Source organism: Ammospiza nelsoni, chromosome 4 (assembly GCF_027579445.1).
Source record: "Ammospiza nelsoni isolate bAmmNel1 chromosome 4, bAmmNel1.pri, whole genome shotgun sequence".
NCBI lineage: Eukaryota > Metazoa > Chordata > Aves > Passeriformes > Passerellidae > Ammospiza > Ammospiza nelsoni.
In genome coordinates, this window is record NC_080636.1 from 50,794,495 (window position 1) to 50,813,857 (window position 19,363).

Below are 19,363 nucleotides of genomic sequence, written 5' to 3' on the forward strand. Positions count from 1 at the left end.
CCAGCTGCGCGGCTCCCAGCTCCCTCTGCCGGAGCCATCCCTCGGCCGTGCCGGTGTCCCCTCCCCGGTGTCCCCTCCCGGGTGTCGCACCCACGCGTGTCCCACCTCGTCCTGCCAGGAGACGCCTCGCCGCGGGTCCCTGGGGATTTGGGCAGCCGGACGGATCCCCCATCCTGCCCGGCTTCCGGGCGGGGCTCTGGGCATCCCCTCTCCAGGCGGGCAGAGCGTCCCAGTCCAGCCCCGCCTCCCCAGAGCATTTGTCCGTGGCCAGCTTGCTGTGGCAAGGCGGATCAATTCACCCTCCCAGGGGCCCTGGGAGGCAAGGAAGGCAGCCCCAATTACTCTGCAAGGGGCTGTGCCTTCGCAAAATACACTTCGCGGGGTGATTTTTCCCTCGGGGTGTGCTGGGAGGGCATTCCCGCTCCCCGAGTGACATCCTGGGAACAGAGGAGACCCACAGGGGTGAAGGCAGGGATGCTCCGGCGCTGTCCCGGCTCCCAGCGGGGCTCGGGGGCTCTCCCGGCAGAGAGGGGCGGGGAGCGGCCGCGGAGCCCCCGGGCGCCGATGGAGGTGGAAATGAAAGGCTGGAAAGAACGGGTGACCTCAAACCGCAAGCTGGCAGCTATTAATGTGAGCGCTGGCAGCCGCCCAGCCATGCCATTTGGCCGCTGACCAGCGGGTGAGCAAGCTCCCCTAGCCCTGGCCAGCCAAAAATTCCTGCTGCAGGCTCCGGCACACCGAGAGCGCCGGGCCCTCGGCTCCCGGCCACGCCGGCTCCCTGCCAGCGCCCCCCAAAAACAGGCAAAGCGTCGGAAACCACCAGGATGGCGCAAAAGCTCTGCTGGGGGCTTGGGCAAGACCAGCAAAACTGGCAGCTGGCACAGGATGTGGCACAGGGCACCCAAGAGGAGCTGGCTTCATCCCGGTGGGGTGGGCAAAGGCAGGGAGCAGGCAAAAAAAAAAAAAAAAAAAATCCTCATGCCCACTAAAAGAAAAATTTGCCTTCGTATCTGGATAAAACCGATGGGGGAAAGGCATTTTAAAGAGATTTTAAAGGGCTGCAGCCTCGGGGAAGATGGTACCAGCAGCAATGGGAAAGAGATGGCCAAAGTTATCCCCAAAAAAGGATCTCTCCCTGCTCCCGGGAGGCCGTGCCGGAGGAGCAGCCGAGGTGACCGGCAGGTGGCAGCTGGAGCCCGGGGCTGGCGGCCCTCGGGGCGCTCCGGGCTCGCCGCAGCCCGGCCCGGGCACCGCGAACGCCGCTCGCACCCGGGGCCGCGGCGAGGGGCGGCGGCTGCGCCCGGCCCCGTCCCCCAAAACACTCCTGCCATGGAAGCACCCAAAAACAACAGGGATGTGAGAAGGGAAGCAGGGAGAGGATCACGCTGTTCCCACGGCAGCGGCAGCAGCAGCAGCATTATTTTCCTTCCTCCCCAGCTCAAGGAGAGCGGAGATGCTGATAGCGCCCGTCCAGAATGGAATGCCAGCTGACTTGGATTTTGTGCCCGGCTGGTTCAGGCCCAGAGCCAGGATCCATCCTGAGAAAAGGCCACACAATATAGCAGAGCAGAGGGCTGAGCAACCCCGGGTAAAGATAGCTCGGCCACAGCCCGGGCTCTGAAAATCCTTTTCCATTGTGAGCATGCAAAAGCCTGGGGAGGATGAGTTCAGCCTGAAAATATTTCACCCGCAGCAGCACAGCTCTTCCCAGAAGGAAAGAGCTGAAAAAATGGTCCTTGTACCTCCTGCTGTGCCACAGGTATCTGTCTCCTGGCTGGGTCCTTGGAGCACCGGGAGCTGGACTCTGGGAGCTGTTTGTACCATGGAAAGGCAGGATCCTGAGCGCCTGGCTCCCCTGGATTCATACCTGGCTTGGGGATCCCAAGGGAGGTCCAGAATCACGGGATCACACAACAGCTTGGATTGGAAGGGACCTTAAAGCTCTTTGTGTTCCAACCCTGCTGCCATGGGCAGGGACACCTTCCACTAGCCCAGGCTGCTCTGACACTTGCTCAGCCTGTCCTTGAACCCTTCCAGGGACGGGACAACCACAGCTCCTCTGCACAGCTCGTGCCAGGCCATCCCCACCACACAGCCAGGAGCTGGCACAGCAGGCACCACCTCTGGGTTTGGATCATGGCGCAGGGAAGAACTTGGACACGCAGGCAAGGAACTTGGATCCCAGGCAAGGAAGAGGGACAAGTATCAGTGACACAGAGCGCCTCAAGTGGGTGCCACCGGCTGGCACCGCATGGTCCCCAGCGTGTGACACCCACGGGAGCGTGTGGCACTGGGCATCCAGCCCCGCCGCCTCATCCCGGGACAGGCGCACCAGTGCAGCGCGGTCGGTCCCTGGCAGCCGGCGGTGCCGGTGCCCGCATTCCCGGCGGTGCCGGTGCCGGTGCCGGCAGGTGCCGCTGTGGGCCGGGCCGGGCCGGGGGCGGGCCGGGGGCGGTGGCGGGGGCCGGGCCGGGCCGGGCGCTGCGTCCCTCCCGCCGCGGCTGCCAGCGCCGCCGGCACCATGGGCTGCTGCTGCCGCCCGCTCTTCCTCGTCCTCCTCCTCCTCCCGGCAGGTAAGCGCAGCGGGATGGGCGGCGGGGACCCGCGGGGACGGAGGAGCCTCGGGACTGCCGGGGACAGCGCGGCTCCTTCCCGGACCCCGCCGCGGGTCCCGCTCACACCCCCGTGTGAGGGGTCACCCCCAATGACAGCCGTGCGGGAGGTGTCGCACCCCGCTTTTCCTCGCCCCTCGGAGGGTCCCCAGCGGAGTCCCCGGCTGCGCCAAGGAGGGCGCCTGGATGGGGCCACCCGAGCGTCCCCACGGCCACCCCTGGCCGGGCTGGAGTCACCCCCGCCCCGCGCGTCCCTTCCCCCCGCGGCCGCTGCTTCCAGGGAATTCTGTGGCTCTCCCTGGCCTTGGGCCGAGCTCGCACTCCCCCAGCCCCTGGCGTCTCCCCCCGGGGCACCAGCGTCCCCATGCCACAGAAATTGCCCGATCTGGCACCTTCCCCCCGCGAGGCGCTCGGCGGGGACACTTCTGTCCCCGGCTGATGCGACAGCGAGCGCGGGTCACCCCTCCGCCCGCCCGCCCAGGCTGGGCTTTTAATAAACACGAGGAGCCGCCTGCCCGGGAACATGGAAAACACACTTGCATAACCGGGCACGCTGCGCGGGAGGAGAGCGAGATCCATCGGCGGGGATGTCGCTGTCACATCGCTGCCGGCACAGCCGCCCCAGGGAGCTCCCGGCACAGCCCGCAGGCAGCGGCAGCCGCGGGACCCCCAACCATCACCCCGGACCTCGCGAGATCCTCCCCGGATCAGGGAGAGCGGGATGGATAATTGTCCCTGAAAAAGGGGGGTTTGCCAGCGAGCTCCCGATCTGTGCTTGCCGAGAAAATGCGTTCGGGAGGGATGGGGACGAGCATTGAGATGCTGGGGATGCTCTTTCTTCTCCCTCACGGGCCCACAAGTGCTCCTAGAGCAGGCGGTCCCTGCCGGGAGGCAGCCTTGGGGTCGGGGCGGGCTTTTCCCAGCGCCCCGGCCAAACCCGAAGCTGTTCCCACGACCATCCCTCTCCAAAGCTCCAACGCCAGCCAGGCTTGGCACAAGAAACAGGAAAGATTTCCCTGGACTCTGGTCCCACGTCCCTCAGGCTGCTCCCAAACAGCCCTCGAGCATCTTTCAGATGCTTTCTGCAAAAGTTTTCCCCTCACTGAAATAATTTTTTAAAAAAAGAAAAAAAAATGTGTATGTATATATATATATAATCTCACTTGGGAGGAAACACCAAGCACGATTTAAATTTGCTCCAGGCTCATTCTTCAGGACCAGATGACAGCCAGGACGTCACTGGCCAGGAGTGAAATAATTCTGGGCTTTGCCTGGCCACGTAATGAAAGAGCAGTGTCTCGCACAAGGAAGTTTTTATCCTGTTATTACTCCTTCCTCTGGATGGAAATCGAAACCTGTTTTGCTTTCCTGACCTGGTGCCCAGCCCCAGGCCCACTCTCCCCTCCTGCAGCTCCCCCTGTGCCCCAGCTGGGATGTTTTCAAGCACCTTTTAGAAGCAGATCTTGGTTCTGAGTGCTTCTTCGTGGAGGCTCTGGGCTGGAAGAGCTGCTTTTTGGGCTCTCAGAGCCTCATGGGCTGTTTAATTCTGCCACTGAGGAGGCAAATGTTCAGGCACTCTGCTCCCCCATGAGCTGAAGGACAGGGGAGCTGGGGAATTAGCCCCTCTCCCAGCCCAAATGAGCCATCAGGCTCTAATACCAGGGGATGCTCCAAAATTCCTCTGCCAAGCCCAGTTGCTTCTCCTCCTGGGAGGGGCTGGAATGGGACTGATGCACGTTGGAAGCTGCACCTGGAATCACTAATTAGCAGCCAGCCAGGAAAATTATGGAGCTGGGGAGTAGTCACCTGGGCAGAGCTGCTTCTTGCAAAAGTCCTGGCTGGCTCCAGAGGTATATCCAAGATATGGGAAAAAATATTTTGAGGTGTGCCCAGCAGGCAGGTCCATCTGCCAGCTCCCAGCCCCAGGAGACAGCAAAGAGCATCCCATGGGATCTCTTATTCCCCTTCCCCAGGGGAAATCAGCACAGCATAACACCTGTTGGCATGTTTCAAGAATATAACTTGAAATACCTAATGTATTTTTTACTTAAACAAGCAAGACATCATTTCAGAAGGGGCTGGAGCTGTCAGCTACTGCTTTCCACCCCAGGTCCTCATCAGATACCTCTGGCTGTACAGGCTGACAGGTGTTTCGCCACTCTCAGGAGGAAAAAAATCACCTAAAAATTCCTCTTGACCTCCTTTTCTGCTATAATTTCATTGCAGCATCAGCATCAAGGGCTTAAGAGCTGAATAACTGAGCAACACTTAGTTTTGTGGGGGAATCACTATGTTTTCCTTGGCTGGGTTTGTTGTGCCCCCAGCAGTCCTCGCCTCTGGGTTGGGATCATGGGGCAGGGAAGAACCTGGACACCCACCCCAGGCGAGGAAGGAGGGAGTGTGCAGCATGCAGGGAGCCACGTGAATTTAACAACAAAAAAAATCTGTTTGCAGCTGGTAAGGGTGCTGGAGCTTCCCTCCTGCCTCCTCAAGGGGACTCTGCCCACAGCAGCATTCCTCAGGCTCCGGAGGGTGTGCAGGCCTCAGGGCTAGGACAGATGGACACACGGACACAGGGATTTCTGCTGTGCAGCTGTTTCTCTGAGCTACAGAAAGCCTCAGAGCAATTAGAGCTCAGGCACTTAACGAGCATGCAGCAGAATAAAACTAATCATGCAGGAAGCCAGCTCGGCCTGCCAGTAAATCACAGCAACTGCACATTTATTGGATCTGATGGCCCTGGCTGCCTCTCGCGGGCAGGGAAGAGCTCTGCCTTTTACCTGGTGCTGCTTCTGGCCTCTGCTTTTCTCCCTTGGTGTCCTCCTGCTCTCAGAACTGCTCTCACACCATCTCCAGCAGACCCTGGCACTGAAAACAGAGGGGACAGAGCAGCAAGGAGCGGAGCAGCACGTCAGGCAGGGGTGCTGCTGCTGGCACTGGGGGTCACCAGCACTCACAGGCAGTGCTGGAGCTCTGCTGCACACCTCCAGCTGGAGATACCCCCAGGAGTCACCATTTCCCATCACTGATCCAGCTGGGTGGATCAAAATCCCAGAGAGTGTGAGACACAGCTCAGAGCCCGCAGAACTGCTCCCAGACCTCCCCATCACCCATGTTTCTTTGGGATAAGAGGCAAGAGTCCACAGCAGTGCCCCAGAAGGAGAAAGACACAAGTTAAAGGCCCAGAGCAGCCATCACATCCTCTGTGCTCCCGTCCCCACGTCAGCACAGGGCTCAGTCACAGCCCCGTGCACTGCAGGTGGGGCCCCCAGCCAGGGAGATTTGAACATCCCCAGATCCCAGCATGGGGACAGGGAAGGGGAGGCAGTGCAGGGCTGAACAGCTGGAAAAACTCGTTGAACCCAAAGCAAAAACCAGTTTGGCTTAGTCCTAGCTGCTGTAAGGAGAGCTTCTGCCATCCACAGCCAGATGCTGCTGGTTTTACAGCAAAGAAATACAATGACAATCATACCTGAGCATTAACAAGGGGGAGGGGAACTTCCAAAAACCAGCACCAAGTTATGGGAATCCCCATCCACAGAAACCAAAGCTGAGCCAATGAGGTCACGGGCAGGAAATCCTTACTTATATTTACATCTAGATTGTTTTACTGCTCTGCATCACTTAACCTGGTGACAACCCAAGGCACGCTCAGGGGAATCAGGGCTGTTCTGTCATCAGCATTTGGTGAGGAGCAGCATGATACAGGACTGGCAAAAGGTATTTCTTTTCTCACTCTCGTGATTAAAGCCAGGTTTCTACAGAGCTTTGCTTTAAAGAGCAGTGATGCTTACCTATGGCCTTGGTTACTTGTGTTTTCTGGGTGTTTGCCAGCTGCTAAACTGGCACAGAAAGTGGCACCCAGGCTGGTGCAGCAGTGTGTGTCCAGCAGCCTTCCTTGTTTTCCTGCTGCTGCTGTAATTCTTGTTCAGAGCAGCTGGGGAGATTCCTTGTGTAAGGGCAGGCAGAGCAAACAACACCCGTGTTGTGGAAACTTGCATTATCCCTTTGGCCTTGGCTGCTGGGGGAGCTCCCCTGGCTGCAGCTGGGGCTTGGGGGCTGTAGGTAACTGGGGCTGCTCCTGGCATCTCCTGCCAGAGGCCGTGAGCTCTGCAGTGAGCCTGGCTGAAAGCTCCATCTCTGCCTTTATCAGTGGATGTTTGTTTGCAGCTCCGGCCTGATGTCATTCACTCGGGCTGGAGATGTTCTCTGGTGGCTTTTAGGCTGCCTTTCAGCTGGCAGAGCACTTCAGGATCTGCTGCAATGGCTTTTGGAGTGCCTGGGAAGTGCATCCTGGAGAGGCTGCCAGCCCAGGTCAAGCAGCTCTTTCCCAAGAGGAGCATGAGCATCAATCAGCTCTGCAAGGGCAAGACCTGCCCTTCTCTGTGCCTTCCAGGAGCCAGGAGAGCATCGTGGCAGTGGGAGAGGGCGATAATTCACCAGGAGAGAGGGATAATTCCTCAGGTTGGCATGTGATTAGGGCTAATATTCCCCTAAGAATGTCCCCTTCCCCTAAGAGCAGGATATTAGATTGACACAGCTTTGGGGTCTTCTTTCCCTGACTGTTTTCTGTATTCCTAGTAAGAAAATCCTAGGAAAAGGACTTGGCAAAGCTGCTCTGGGGCCCTGGAGTGTGACACTGCTGCTTTCCTGGGCAGTCACCTCATCCTGGCAGGCCCCTGCCTTGCTCCCTGATGGGTTCCAGCAGGGTGGTCAACTGCCCTAAGTGAATTAGATGAGCAAATTCCTCAGGGCTGAGCTATGCTGGGCATCCTCTGGGAGCTGACATCCCTCAGTCCCTCTGACAGCTCTTGCTGGAGGTGCTTCAGCCTCCCAAGCCACACGGTCCTGTGGGAAGTGCTGTGCCTGTCTGGTTTGTCCCTTGTCCCCCAGCAGCAGCTCCTGCAAACCAGGTGTTGGGGAAACCAAGAAAAACTCTGCTTGGCTTTTGTTTTCCTTTCAGTTTTCCCTTTCAGATGCACTGGGGAGAGGACAGGATGTGCACACAAGGCTCCCCACCAGCTGGGTGCAGGGACATGGATGGGGACATGTGGAGCACCAGCCAAGGGAGCCCTCAAGCCTTTTGTCCCTCGATCCTAACCCCATTCAGAAGCAGCCTGTGTTGCCTCTGGGATCAGGGCAGGGCTTTTCTGGGGTTGTCTCCTCTGGGTGGATCCCAGTTCCCCAAGGAGGAGGCGGGGGACAGCACAGCACAGGCACGGGCTGCTCGTAGGGAGAGGCAGGGGAGACCAGGGCAGAGCTGAGCTTCCTTGCTCTCCTGGGAAGAGTCCCTGTGACTTGTGACCTCCTTGGCTGGGAGCTCTCAGCCAGCAGCCAGAGATTGTTCCTGCCTCCAGTTCTGGCTCAGCCTCCGAATTTATGCCCCTCAGATGTTATCGGAAAGTTCCTGACTCATCCCGGCCGGCAGCACTGCCAGCTCCGGTCTGCCTCCAAAGTGCAGCAGATCATGGGAGCTCTGCTGACCCCAAGCACTTAGGGACATCAGGGTGGCTTTGCAGGGAGGTGGAAAGCTGCCTGTGTCCCTGAGGGACCGGGAGCATCTGCACTTTCAGAGGTAACAAACTCCTGAGGTCCTGGCAGGATCCTGCTTGCTGGGCTGCAGAGGCTGGCTGGGGCCTGCTGGAGAAATCTGAAAGCTCCAGGGGTGAAAATATTGACCTACAGATGGATTCTGAACCGTGTGGTGTGAAGGGTCCCTGGTCCAGGCCTCCCTGCAGTGACCAGATTCCAGCTTATCATCCCTCTCCTCCTCCCTCTGCCATGGTTTGTATCCTCGGCCTGAGCAGGGCGACAGCCCAGAGCCATCTCCCAGTGCTTGTCCTCAGGAGAGCAGAGCAGCCACAGCCTCAGTCCCTCCTCCAAGACCCCTTTCCTTGGGAAAATGAGGTCCTTCCACATGGGTATCCACAGGACCAAAAAAAGCAATTTTGGCTGCATTAACGAGTCCCTGCTCACCAGTGCCAGATCCCATTGTTCCTGCAGACAGGCACTGCATGTTTCTGTCCTCCCCACTCCTGATCAGTTCATTGCAGCTGGAGTGAGCTCCTGCTCTGCCCAGTGCTGGGCTTGGGATGCTCTCTCTGGGGGATGTAAATAAATGAATACATGGAATTAAAATGCCTCCCCATGTCACACGATGCTGGCACACTCTTCCCTCATCCCAGCCACACTGAGGGGGCCAGTGCTAGACCAGTGCTGTTTCCCCCCCTGGAAAGGGGGAAAAAAGCCCCAGCAGTCAGCTGGTGGGGACACAGGGAGAAATGACTCATTCTCGTGCTAAGAAATGGAGACAAATGAATGAATGCACAAGGAAATGGGGGGAGAGGAGAAAGAGATGTCTTGTGTTATCACTCCCAGCTGCACAGGGGCTGCTCTGAGGAGGAGCTGCTTCCCCTGCTGCTGGCAGCAGATGGAGGGGGTGATTGGGGTGATAGGAGTATCTCAAACTGGGGGGAAAACGGGGCTGATTGATGCCAGGACAGCTGGTCTGGTTTGAGCCTCACCTCTAGGCACCCAGCTGTATTTCCCCTCTCTTCATTTTAGATGGCTCTCTCCATTTTAAATGTTATTTCCAGCTGAATTCCCAAGCCCTTTAGCACTCACCCAAGCACCAGCTTGCCCCAAGGATTGCTCTGTCACTAACTTTTCTTTGTCTCACTCCTAGGACTGGGCCATGACTCCCCAGAGCCACCCCTCATCCCCATCCGCCCTCCCTTGCTCTGGGGGGGTGTCCCAGTGAAACCAGACTCCAGGGATGGCCCCACACTGGCTCCAGGCCAGCCCCAGCTGCCCTTGGCCACGGGACCCTCCGGAGATGGGACATCCTCGAGGCCCCTGGAGGGGGATGGCCACAATGCCAGCACCCCGGTGGCAGCACTGTCCCCTGCTCCTGTCCCTGTGAGCTCCACGGCCACAGCAGGAGGTCCCTCCGTGGCCTCCAGCCCCAGCTCGGTGCCAGCTGCCCCGAAGGCTCCCCGGACAGCAAACCCTGCCAGCGTGGCAAGAAGCACCCTGGATCTGGGGGCAGCTGCCAGCCCCACGGAGCTGGCTGTGCCATCCCCTGCCCCCTCCCTTCCCAGCAGCCAGCCCACCTCAGCCCCCAGCATGGGCCCTTCCCCGACACCCGTCCTGGAGAGCCCGGCCGTGACCCAGCCACCACTGCTGGCCAAGGATGTCCCTTCCCTGGGGACACTGGCCATGGCACCGAGCCTGGCCACGGAGCCAACATCCCCCCCAGTGACTGTGATGAGCCCCACGGAAGCCCAGGCCACGGCCTCGGAGAAAACCACCGGGGTCACCATGGAGGAGGTACCACGTGCCCTGAGTGCAGGTGAGCTCCCCGTGTGCACACAGAACGTCAGGGTGCTCAGGTAGGAGAGGCAAACCCCCAAACTGGAAGGGAAGAGGTGCTCAGCTTCCTGAGAGCATCACTCTGCAAAATTCCTGGAGCAGCCCGTGTCATCTGATGCACTGGCAGAGCCCGGGAGCGGTGGATAACAAATCTCGGTTGCCTGGAGATGTGGATAAAAAGCTCAGTTCTAAACTTGACTTGAAACACTTCAGGATGAGAGGAAACAAGCGGCTGGATGGTGGGTGCAGCCTGAGCTAGGATGGTGTAGGTTTTAACTTTCCCTCCTGGAGCCCTCAGGAAGCTGACACGAGCTTCTCCCTGACCCCTTGTGCAAGAACAGACAGCTTAAAAGTGCTCCACGTGTCTGGAAAAGGGGAGACCTGGAGCATTTCCTAGCCTTGGCTCAGCACTGGATGCTGCCTAGTGCTGGGAGCAGTAGCAAAGAGTGAGACCACAGTGCCCAAGCTGTGTTTCACCCCACACATGCCTGCTCTGCACTTATGGCAAGGGGATCACTGCCAAGATAAAGGGGGGCCCGGCATCCCCTTTGGGAAGCAGTGAGGGAATATTCCCCCCATCAGAGATGGCTGGGAGCAGCTGGGGTGTGGGATGTGTGCCATGGAGCTGGGACTTGTGAGGAGGCTGAACCCTGAACGCTTTCCTTTCCGGTGTTCCTGCACAGGCAGCATTGTGGCCGTAACCGTGACGGTCATCGTGGTGGTGGTGCTGGTGTTCGGGGCAGCTGCCTACCTCAAGATCAGGTAAGGCTGGTTTTGGGGTGGCCCCCCTCCCTGAGGCTCCCTCTTACCATCACCAGGATGATGCCAAGTGGCAGGAAGATGCTGTCCCCAGGTGTGGCAGGGCAATGTGCGGGCTCTGGTGCCAGCAGGGCTCCATTTCTCACCACTCCTGTACTGGAAAGCAGAGTTTGCATCCCTCATTTTGCAACAGCCCTGCTCAAATGCCAGGGATGCTGCTCAGCATAGTCATATCCAGTAATTATCCCTTGGGAAAGCTGGGACAATAAACAGCAGCAGAGCCCAGTGCTGAGCATCCCTAATGAGCCTTTGCTGACAGCTGAGATGAGCAAAGGTCTGGTTTTAATTCCCTGGCCAGGCTCATTCAACGGGGGCAAAATTCAATCTGAGCTTCACTTCTCCCAGTCCTTCCTCTCAAAACACCCCAAAGCTTGACCTAGGGAGCCTTTGCATTAATATTTCTTCATCCTATTGTAAAATAAGTAACAAATCCTCAAAGTAACCTCGGGTTTGCTCTCCCTGGCAGGCACTCCTCCTATGGAAGGCTTCTGGATGACCACGACTATGGCTCCTGGGGCAACTACAACAACCCCCTGTACGATGATTCCTAGCAGGGATGAAGCCAAAAACCCCAAAAACCCTTAATTTATAAGTAAGCACTTCTGCAGCAGAGCATCCGCTGTCGAGGAGATGCCGGGCACGGAGCCCCTGCCTCAGGCAGGATCGCCACGGGGCTGCTGGATGGCAGGAACTGGAGGGCAGTGCTGACAATAAACCTCAATTTTGGCCTTTGAGCAGGAAACCAGGTCCTGGGGCAGGCCAGCCACTTGTTGGAGACAAGGGAAGCCAAATTGCCCAGGGGGGAGGGCTGGGGAGGTCAAGGGAGGGGATGGAGGTTGAGCCAGTGCTGTGGCATCCTTTGAAATGCTGCTGCTCTGTGATCTAGGGGGGAGTGGGGGGCTGCTGAGCCAGAGCCAGCAGTGTGCCAGGGTCTCCTGTGCTTTCACATGTCCCTTTCCCTAAAATCACTTCCCTGTGTTGCCCTGCTACGAAATCCTTTGCCTTGTCTCCCCAGGAACCATGAACAGCTATGGGGCTGCTCAGTCACTGCTCCCTTTCTTTTCCTGCAGGTGCTTCCATGCACAAGTTCCTAATTTAATTTTTTCCATTTAATTGTGGGGGGTTTGGTCCCAAAAGCAGCCCAGGAGCCCACGGGAAGATGCACTGACCATCCATTTCACACACGTGGCTGCTCACTCCACAGCTTTGTTTCCATTCCTCAAAAAAACTTGGCTGCTAAAATACAGCAGAGTGTTCTTTTCATCCCCAACTTGTGTTCAGCTTTTAGTGTGGGAAGGCTGGGGGTGGCTGATGGCAGAGCTGGTTTGGGAAGGGGATGCTCAGCAGCTTCTCCCTCTGGCTAAATTCCCTGGCAATGGAAAGCAAAGCCCTCAGACCTCGGTGAAAACAAGAAAGTAAACCTGTGACTGGTTGTTGCACCTCTCAGCCACAGCCAGCCTGGAAAACTGTTGGGGCTGGGAGCATGCACAGGGAAGCACAGGCCCTGAACATACTTAGGATGAATAAAATTCTTTTTCATCTTTTCGGCAACCAAGAAGCAGCAAATTAGGCTACCTTGGCTAAGAAAAACCACAAACTGAGTTAAAAAACCACCACCCTTCTTCTCTGGAAATAAACTGGGTGTTGTGCTGCTGCTGCCAAACTGAGGGAATAAAGGGAGAGGAAAAGCCATCCCCTTCAATTAAAAGTATATAACTCCAAGGGAATAAATTCCTTTTTCATAAAGGAGAACAGAAATGGGGTGTCAGCTTTCCTGCTCAACCCTGTGTCTGGATCCTCAAAATGAACTACTCTCTCTTACCCTACAATGTAAGGAAGAAGCTGTACATATTTTTGGGGATATCCCAGGGTGAAAACAGATTCCTCACCTCTCTGGGACCAGACACCATCCCCAGTGACATGGATGATGTGGACATGGACGATGTGTTTCCATCTGCAGGACTGTTTGCCAGCACAAGCCAAGGCACAGGGCAGCCTAGATGCGTGTGGCAAGTGGAAAAAGCACTTTATTCTGGGGGGTAATGCCCTCAGAGGGAGGATACCTGTGTTCCAGGCAATGCCTTCAAACACCCCTTTCAAATTCCCACCTCAGACTCTCTGGCTTATTGAGGGGTTTCTATCCCACACCAGTATAGCAGGGGGAAATGGGGAAAAGCAGCTAGGACATGCCCTAAAAAAGGCCCTTTTCCTTCTCTTTTAAAAACTAACAGGGTTAACCCTGCTACCAATTTGTTTCATTTGCAAAACCAGCCAATTCCCATTTTTCCCAAAGGCTCGCACAAGCCTGGCTCAATTCCACCTTCTCCCATCTCCCTCGCCTCCCTCCCTCCCCCTGCCCCCCTTTGGCTCCATTTCATCTCAGAGCTATTTTATTTATACAGAAAGAGAAATAGCTGGCATAGCTCCGTGGTGTGGAACATCCCATCCCCTGAGCCTGCCCTGGCTCTCCCTCACTGGCTGGGAGCTTCATCCCAGCTTCCAGACTCCCTCTGGCCTCCCTAACGATGCTCTTGTTTGGTGAATATTCCCATGCATCAGCCACCTTTCCAAGCCTGAGTTACCAGAGTGAGTAGCTCCTGGTTGCAGGTGTCAGAAGCCAACTCCAGCTGGGACCACAAAGGAGAAAATCCAAGGAAACCGCCCCATTTCCAGCATGGAGGTCCCAGCACACCCCTGGGCTGAGCCCTGCAGAGACAGATGCTGCCCCTCTGAGGAATAAATAGCACAACATGAGGAGCCTTTCCCTCACTTCCAGCTGGAAATTTAAAAACAGATGGATTCCCAGCAGCCGGGCAGGGGCAAGACTGCCCCAGGAGGGGGTGGCTGAACAGAGGTTTAACACAGAACACCCCCACTTCCATCCCAAATAATACTATTGGAGCAAGCCAAAACCACACCAGAGGCACCAAACCAGCCCAAAATTGGGGACCCCTATCAGCTGAGCCCCTCAGCCCTGCACTGTTCCACTTGCTGCCTCTCCATGTTCCGCAGAGCTTGGCAGGCCCTGCCTTTATTAATAGCTCTGTGACCTTGTGTGCGGCCCCTGAGCCTGCTGGAACTCCACTTTTTTCCCACAAAGCAGCAATAATCCCTTCTGCTCCTGATTCTGGCCTGGAGGGGTGAGCAAGGCAGGATTCCGGGTGCCAGGAAGTGAGGGAGCTTGAGCTGCTGGTTCCATCCCTGGATCATCCCAGTGCCCCGATCCCAGCATCCTTCCCGCTCCCATCAGCTGCACCTCCATGGACAGGGCAGCAAAGCTCCCTAGAGCACCTCCCATCCCATAAAGCAGCTCTTTGCCTGTCTCTATCCCCCCTAACCCAACACCCTTTATCCCCTGAAAATGTCATTCCTTTTCCTACCCTGCCATTTATTCCCTGGGAAAGGGAGTTAAGGGCTCGGTGCCAAGATAAACAGACCAAACAGTGGTTCAGCATTCCCTCAGCATTCCCATTCCCTCGTGCTTTTTCCAGAGGCAAACACCAAACACAGGGGAACAAAAGGTCAAAATCACCTGGATCCCGTACCATGAATAATTTCCCTTCCGAACACCTAAGCTCAGCTCAACTTAGAATTTTGTTTCAGCCTCCTCTTGTGGTTGGAACCCAAACAAGAATATTTCCAATCAATAACTGGAATAAAATTAGCTTCCCATTTAACAGCAAGCCTGTTTGGTTGTGGACCCCACCAGCACGGTTTTACCATTAGCCACACACTCCAAGGCTACTTGGCCAGATTTTTCTGGAATAACTCCTGCAGGCTGGCAGGAGCCCCACTGGCACTTCAGGCTTACCTGGGAGCAGGTCTCCATCCAGGGAAGGAGCTGGAGTCACCAGGTGCCAACCAAAGCAGCAGGGAGTCTTGCTTGTACCACAGAACAAAAATATGAAAACACAGGAGCTTGTAAAAAATAAAGCACTGATTTTCCTGACAGTGGCTCGGGCCTCACACCTCCCCACATCCAACCATTTTTCAGCACTGAATCATGGTTTAAACTCAGCTGGGAATTTCCAGGGAGTACGTGTGTGAAAGAAGAGCACATCACGCTCAGTGTAGTTTGTTTATTTTAATAGAGACCTTTTTTACATTTATTTATAGCAGTGAGAAAAGTGCTCCAGAAAAAGATACCCCAGTCAAGGCAAGCTACAATAGCTACCATCCAAATCCTAAATATTCCCTACAGAAAACGGGCACTGCTGGATTAAGAAAAGTTCATTTTACAACAGAACAAGTTAAAAATGAGTAATTATAACCTGAAGAGGAACCAACCCTTTTTTACATCTTATTACTGTGAAGTATCTGCATGTGAAATTCACAGAGGACTTCCTGCAATATTTAGGACTGCAAAACACCTCAGGCAGATTGTTACATGAAAGAGGGTGGAATTGGGGTTTTTATTTCTTTCAAAAGGCAGTGGTTCTCCCCCCAGTGAAGTTTGACCATGAACAAACACCAAAAAACCACAGAAAACTGGACCCTGGGCTGCTTTATTTCAGTGAACATCCCAGGCTCAGCCTGATGTGGAGGATGTGTTTCACTTTAGGTACCTAACCAGCAAAATCCAGCTATGTATGAGTCTTAAACCCCACACCACCTCAGCCTTTGCCAGTGAACAGAGCAAAACAAGGAAGAAACAGGGAAAAAGTGACTGCAGCTGGCAAAGGAATCTGAGCAGAGAGACAGCAGCGAGTCAGGATGGGTGTCCAGGGGGAAACGGGGGGCTTTGCACCTGGATCTTCCAGCTGCTCATCCCAGCAGGCAGGGCAATTCCCTTGTTTCAAGGGAATTCTGTACACACAGGTGACAGTGCTCGAAGGGAGCTGAGGATGCCACTGCTGCCCGCTGTCCATCATTCCCAGGAGGCACACACGTCATCCCCAGGGAACACAACATCCCCACACACTGCCCTGTGGATGCTGGCACTAGCTTCAAAGGCCTCTCAAAGCGACCCATTTTCCCCCAGAGCTGCCTCTCCACCTCCCTTCCCCTTCAGCTGCCTCCAAACTCCTCCTGCCACTGCGCCGGCCGCTCGCCACATCTCCTCGTGCTGTTCCTCTCACCTGCCTGCTCCCCAACGCAGCACAGGACTCCTTGAACTGGGAAAACTGGAATTTTTACTGACACAAGAGTTGCTTTGTTCCCAAACCAGTCTCTGCCGGGGCCCGGCCGAGCCTGCCCTGGTCACTGCTCCTCCAAGGACAGCCGGCACCGCCCGTCCTGGGCCGTGTTGTAGGACTCACAGCTCTGGCACTTCATGCCCAGCAGGTGGAACTGCACTGTGGAGCGGGCGTTGCAGTCGTTGCAAAGGATCTGCAGGCACACACGGGAGGGAAGGAGAGGCTGCAGCACCAGCGGTGGGTGTATATAAACAGCAATGACAACATCCTACGCCTACACGTGACTGCTCCTCAGCATTCCCCACCCCTTGGGCTGAAGCCCGATGCAGCACGCGTCCCTAGTGCCCTCTGCTGCCAGGAAGTCCGAGGCACAGCTCTAGGGAAGCCAGGCAAGGGCGCCCTCTTACCTCCACCATCATGTTCTGGTACTCGGTGGGCATGGGAGTCTGTGCCACCTCGTTGTCCAGCTGGCGCCAGTACCTGGTCATGTCCAAGGCCGAGTGCATGCACAAGGGACACCTGTAGCCTCTGGCAGAAAGAGGGGGACACGTCTCAATTAGAAGGTGAAATGAGGCCATGAAACAAGGCCATTGGTAGGGACAAGTTACACATTGTATCAGGCAAACAAACAGCACGAAGCAGCAAGTTCTGGCAAACAGAATTGGAAATTATATGCACTTTATCCCTTTAAGTTAGCCCTTCATCCCTTTAGGAGCTGTCTTTAAGTCAGATGGTGCAGAATTGGCACCAACTTAGGATTTTTACCTCTTGAAGAAATATGTTTGGACTAGGGTAATATTGAGAGGAAAGATGTTTGGAAATACTTACTCCTTCAGCATTTCATCGTAACATGTTCTGAAAATGAAACACAGGTCAGTCAGAAAAACTGAGTTACTGACAGGGAACACACCTGTGCTGCACAAAGGGAATCAACCACACAGGTATCCCCATGGCAGAAATTAAAAACATCCCTAGGCCAAGTAACAGGAGAGCTTCACACTGTTAAACCTGACTGAGAAGGAAGACAACCCCCCTAAAGAAAATACCTCCTGGAGAAACAGACTGTCCCCACAATGCAGGTGCCTCAGAAAGCAGCTGTAAGCAGCTGGTACAGACTGAACGCTGCTGAATAAACACTCAACACAATGCAGCAGGTGTTTCCCTTGCTCAGGTGTCTGCTTTACCTGTGAAGAAGGTGACCACATGGCAGAACATGGGCTCCAACACGAGATGTGTGAATATCCTGTTTGGAGGCAAATATAAGACAAAAGAGAAGAAAATCAATTCACACACAGTCAGAAACAGGGGCCACACACAGTTATCCAGGAGATGAAAAGAGGCTGCTCACCTCCAAACATATTGGACAGTCCTGCCTGGAGACATTTTCAATACACTTTGCAAATGGAAAAAAAGAAGAAAACATTATTCTGCTGTGTAGTTTTCTGTGTTTTTCTATACTGTAAAACTCCAATAGGTAAAATTTCTTATGTCTTCAATTAGTGGCACCTGTGTTGCTGTTAGGTGAATTTAGAGAAGGAGAACCCACTGCTCTCCCTGCTCCTGTGGCCTCAGATGGGGCTCAGGCACATTCAGCTTCATGTTCAAGGCACTCCTTTTTAAGATATGGAGGTCAGTGTTGCATCCTCACCTTGTGCTTTCCTTGGAGACTCAGGCTCAGGCACAAATTACACTTGGAGCAGTGGAAGAAATCCTCCTTGGGGCCAATCCTGTGGAGAGAGGAGTCAGGGCAGGGCCGGTGCCCGCGGAGCCGGGCCCACTGCCCACACGCACCTGCAGATGCCACACTCCTGGCAGTGGTACTGCTTCTTGTCACGGTCAAACAGGTGGCAGATGTCACAGTAGTACTCCCCAAAGAGGCTGCCACAGCCCTCACAGCGCTGCTGGGCCTGAGGGGACACAAATGTCCTGAGTGCTGTGCCTGCTTCCAGGCTCCAAAGGGGTGTGGAGCTCTTGGAGCAAGGCTGGGAGCTAAGAAGTGATCAACAGAGTGGAGAGGACAGGCTGAGGGAGCTGGGCCCTGATAAGGGATGGCTGAGAAGATCGAAGCCATGTCTGCAGGGATGTGGAAGGTGCCAAGAGGATGTAATCAGCCTCTGTTCCGTGCTGCCCAGAAACAGGCCGAGAGGCAATGGGCAGAAGGTGATGCACAGGCAGCTCCACCTGCACAGGAGGAAGAGCTTCCTTCCTGTGGCCTGGAACAGAGAGACTGTGGAGTCTCCCTCACTGGAGATATTCCAGAACCGCCTGGACACAGTCCTGTGCCATATGCTCTGTAATCACAGGACATCCTGAGCTGGAAAGGGATCCACAAGGTTCACAATGTCCAACACTCAGCCCCGCACAGGAGTGCTCCGAGCATCCCACCAGGCGCCTGACTGCAATGCCCACATGCCTCCTGACCTGTGCCAGTATTGGGGCCGTGACCCCTTCCCCCGGGAGCCTGTTCCAGTGCCTCTGGGTCAAGAATTTTCCTTGCCATCCATCCTAAACCTCCCTTGACACAACAGAAGGCCATAACCTCCCGAACGCACCTTCTGCAGGAGCCGGCAGCTGCTGCACTGCACCTCGGACACCTGGAACCGATCCAGCTGGTGCTCCTCGGCTGCGTCGTGGCACAGCCGGCACGGGTACAGCTTCCCGCAGCACGGGGCCTGCCAACGAAGGAGACGGCATGGAGCGGCCACCACCCTGGAACGGCACGGCACGGCACGGCACGGCACGGCACGGCACGGCACGGCACGGCACGGCACGGCACGGCCCCCGCTCACCCACCCGCAGCCGGCAGCCCCGCCGGTAGTGCTCGCATCCCTGCTCGCGTCCCTGCTCGCCTCCCTCCGATCCCCCCGCCGTGGCCATGGCCGCCAAGGCTGCCCGGTCCCGCTCCACCTCTTCCGCTTCCTCACAGCCGGTTCCGGAGGATTTGGAGGTTTCAGAATGGCTCCCCCCGCTCCCTGGCTGGAAGCCTCGTGTTCCCCTTCTCGCTGAACCCTGGTTCGAGTGGGAGGGGAACTCTGGAGATGTCCCGTCCGAGCTCCCTGCCGAGGCGGGCTCACGCAGAGTAGGTGATACAGGACCGCGTCCAGGCGGGCTGGGAATGTCACTAGAGAGAACTCCACGACCAATCACAGAATCATAGAATATTCCAACTAGGAAGGGACCCGTCAGGATCATCGAGTCCCACTCCTGACCCTGAACCCCGCCAATCCCACCAAGCTGCCCGAGAGCTTTGTCCGAACACTCCTTGAGCTCAGTGATCCCTGCGGGTTCCATCCAACTGAGTAGATTCTGTGAGCTCTTCATGTTGAGGTAGAGCTCCTTGTGTTTCAGTTTCTGGCCACTGCTCCTTGTCCTGTTGCTGGGCACACCAGAAATCTGGCACCATCCTCTTGACACCCATCTTGGAGA

General features: G+C 56.0%; 2 protein-coding genes across 2 annotated transcripts; one reads left to right on the forward strand and one right to left on the reverse strand.

Moving 5' to 3' along the window:
- The first annotated feature begins 564 nt into the window (after positions 1 to 564).
- PARM1 (prostate androgen-regulated mucin-like protein 1) lies at positions 565 to 11,536 on the forward strand. The gene is made up of 6 exons (XM_059471203.1): positions 565 to 630; positions 2,282 to 2,411; positions 2,463 to 2,573; positions 9,298 to 9,963; positions 10,667 to 10,745; positions 11,269 to 11,536. Exons 1-6 carry the CDS (start codon positions 565 to 567, stop codon positions 11,351 to 11,353), a joined length of 1,137 nt encoding a protein of 378 aa, XP_059327186.1. The 3' UTR covers positions 11,354 to 11,536.
- A 3,330-nt stretch (positions 11,537 to 14,866) lies between these two features.
- On the reverse strand, positions 14,867 to 18,825 carry RCHY1 (ring finger and CHY zinc finger domain containing 1). The gene is made up of 9 exons (XM_059471369.1): positions 18,731 to 18,825; positions 18,490 to 18,609; positions 17,729 to 17,844; positions 17,586 to 17,664; positions 17,286 to 17,330; positions 17,122 to 17,180; positions 16,766 to 16,792; positions 16,345 to 16,465; positions 14,867 to 16,130 (listed from the first exon to the last, which is right to left on the reverse strand). The coding sequence occupies exons 1-9, from the start codon at positions 18,812 to 18,814 to the stop codon at positions 16,002 to 16,004; spliced, it is 780 nt and encodes a 259-aa protein (XP_059327352.1). The 5' UTR covers positions 18,815 to 18,825; the 3' UTR covers positions 14,867 to 16,001.
- Positions 18,826 to 19,363: the final 538 nt, after the last annotated feature.